The 1,204-nt window shown below is 43.4% G+C and overlaps 1 protein-coding gene across 1 annotated transcript; it reads left to right on the forward strand.

The window, feature by feature from the left end:
• The first annotated feature begins 3 nt into the window (after window positions 1-3).
• LOC140366147 (bcl-2-like protein 1) lies at window positions 4-1,204 on the forward strand. The gene is made up of 2 exons (XM_072452820.1): window positions 4-525; window positions 1,067-1,204. Exons 1-2 carry the CDS (start codon window positions 4-6, stop codon window positions 1,202-1,204), a joined length of 660 nt encoding a protein of 219 aa, XP_072308921.1.

The raw sequence follows: 1,204 nt of genomic DNA on the forward strand, positions 1-1,204 counted from the left end.
GAAATGATGTCTCCCAGTAACCGAGAGCTGGTCGAGTTCTACATACGCTACAAATTGTCACAGAAAAACTACCCGATCTCTCTGCTTCTGCCGGACCCCGCTAGGATCCAGCCTGAGGACAACAACGCCGCTAATGTCCCTAATGATCTGCTGTTGAACCCAAATGGCACCAGACTAACACTGGCCTCATCGCCTCCTGAAGATCACCTAGAAGCTGTTAAGGCAGCTCTTCTGGACTCTACAAATGAATTTGATGCGAGGTTCACGCAAACCTTCATTAGCCTTCCTTCTCAACTCCACGTCACTCCGATTACATCTTATCGCAGCTTTGAAAGTGTCATGGACCAGGTGTTTGAGAATGGGATTCATTGGGGACGGATTGTGAGTCTGTTTGTGCTCGGGGGGGTTATGTGTGTGGAGTGTGTGGAGAAGAACATGGGTCATCTGGTTCCTCTCATCGCTGACTGGATGACTGTCTACCTGGATGAGAATATCTCCTTGTGGATTCGAAGCCAGGGGGGCTGGGTGAGTACCTTTTCAATAAGCTCAAGGACATTAAGCAAAGTACTAAATGCAGGACACGGTCACTGGTCACAGTCACTTATCATCAGGCCAATTCTACATTCAACTGGTCCAGAAAGAATAAAGACGAGTCACTGCAGGAGAATAGGGAAAAACTTAAAAGTAAATATGTTCATTTGAAACCTTTTGTAGTTTACTTACACACTTTTAAGAGAAAAACCTTATGTACAACAAGCATTTTATCTGTGAGATACACATATTTGGGACATGTAAATCTGAATGAGCCAGGTGTATATGTTTCTGTTCATTGTCATTGACATGTTAGACTGCAAACATGTTGTGTATGTGAAAGTGCTGCTTTGAGTGGATCTTTTTTAAATCCCTAGACGAGAAAAACACATTTTGGGTTAGTGTATAACATTAACCCAAGTATAACAAGTGTATAACATCGGTTGATCTGGTATTGTGACAAACTCTTTATTTTAGTCTCTGGAATGTAACATGTTTTGTTTTTGTTTCTAATGTGATGTTTTCTGCGTTCCAGGGCCACTTTGCTCAAACCTTTGGGCAGAATCAAGCAGCAAAGGCCAGAAGATCTTGGATGACTCCGACATGGCTGACAGTTGGAACGGTGTTGCTAACTGGAGCGCTGATTGCTGCGGTCGTAGCTATACAACAGTGA

The sequence above is a fragment of the Eucyclogobius newberryi genome, unplaced genomic scaffold (assembly GCF_026437365.1).
Source record: "Eucyclogobius newberryi isolate DKJ021-1_F unplaced genomic scaffold, fEucNew1.0.hap1 SCAF_19, whole genome shotgun sequence".
Taxonomy (NCBI): domain Eukaryota; kingdom Metazoa; phylum Chordata; class Actinopteri; order Gobiiformes; family Gobiidae; genus Eucyclogobius; species Eucyclogobius newberryi.

What these genes read in the sequence shown, in the direction of transcription:
- LOC140366147 (XM_072452820.1), top strand. Translation starts at nt 4, where the DNA reads ATGATGTCTCCCAGTAACCGAGAGCTGGTCGAGTTCTACATACGCTAC. An exon ending in TTCGAAGCCAGGGGGGCTGG is followed by an intron (nt 526 to 1,066) that starts GTGAGTACCTTT and finishes TCTGCGTTCCAG; the next exon opens with GGCCACTTTGCTCAAACCTT.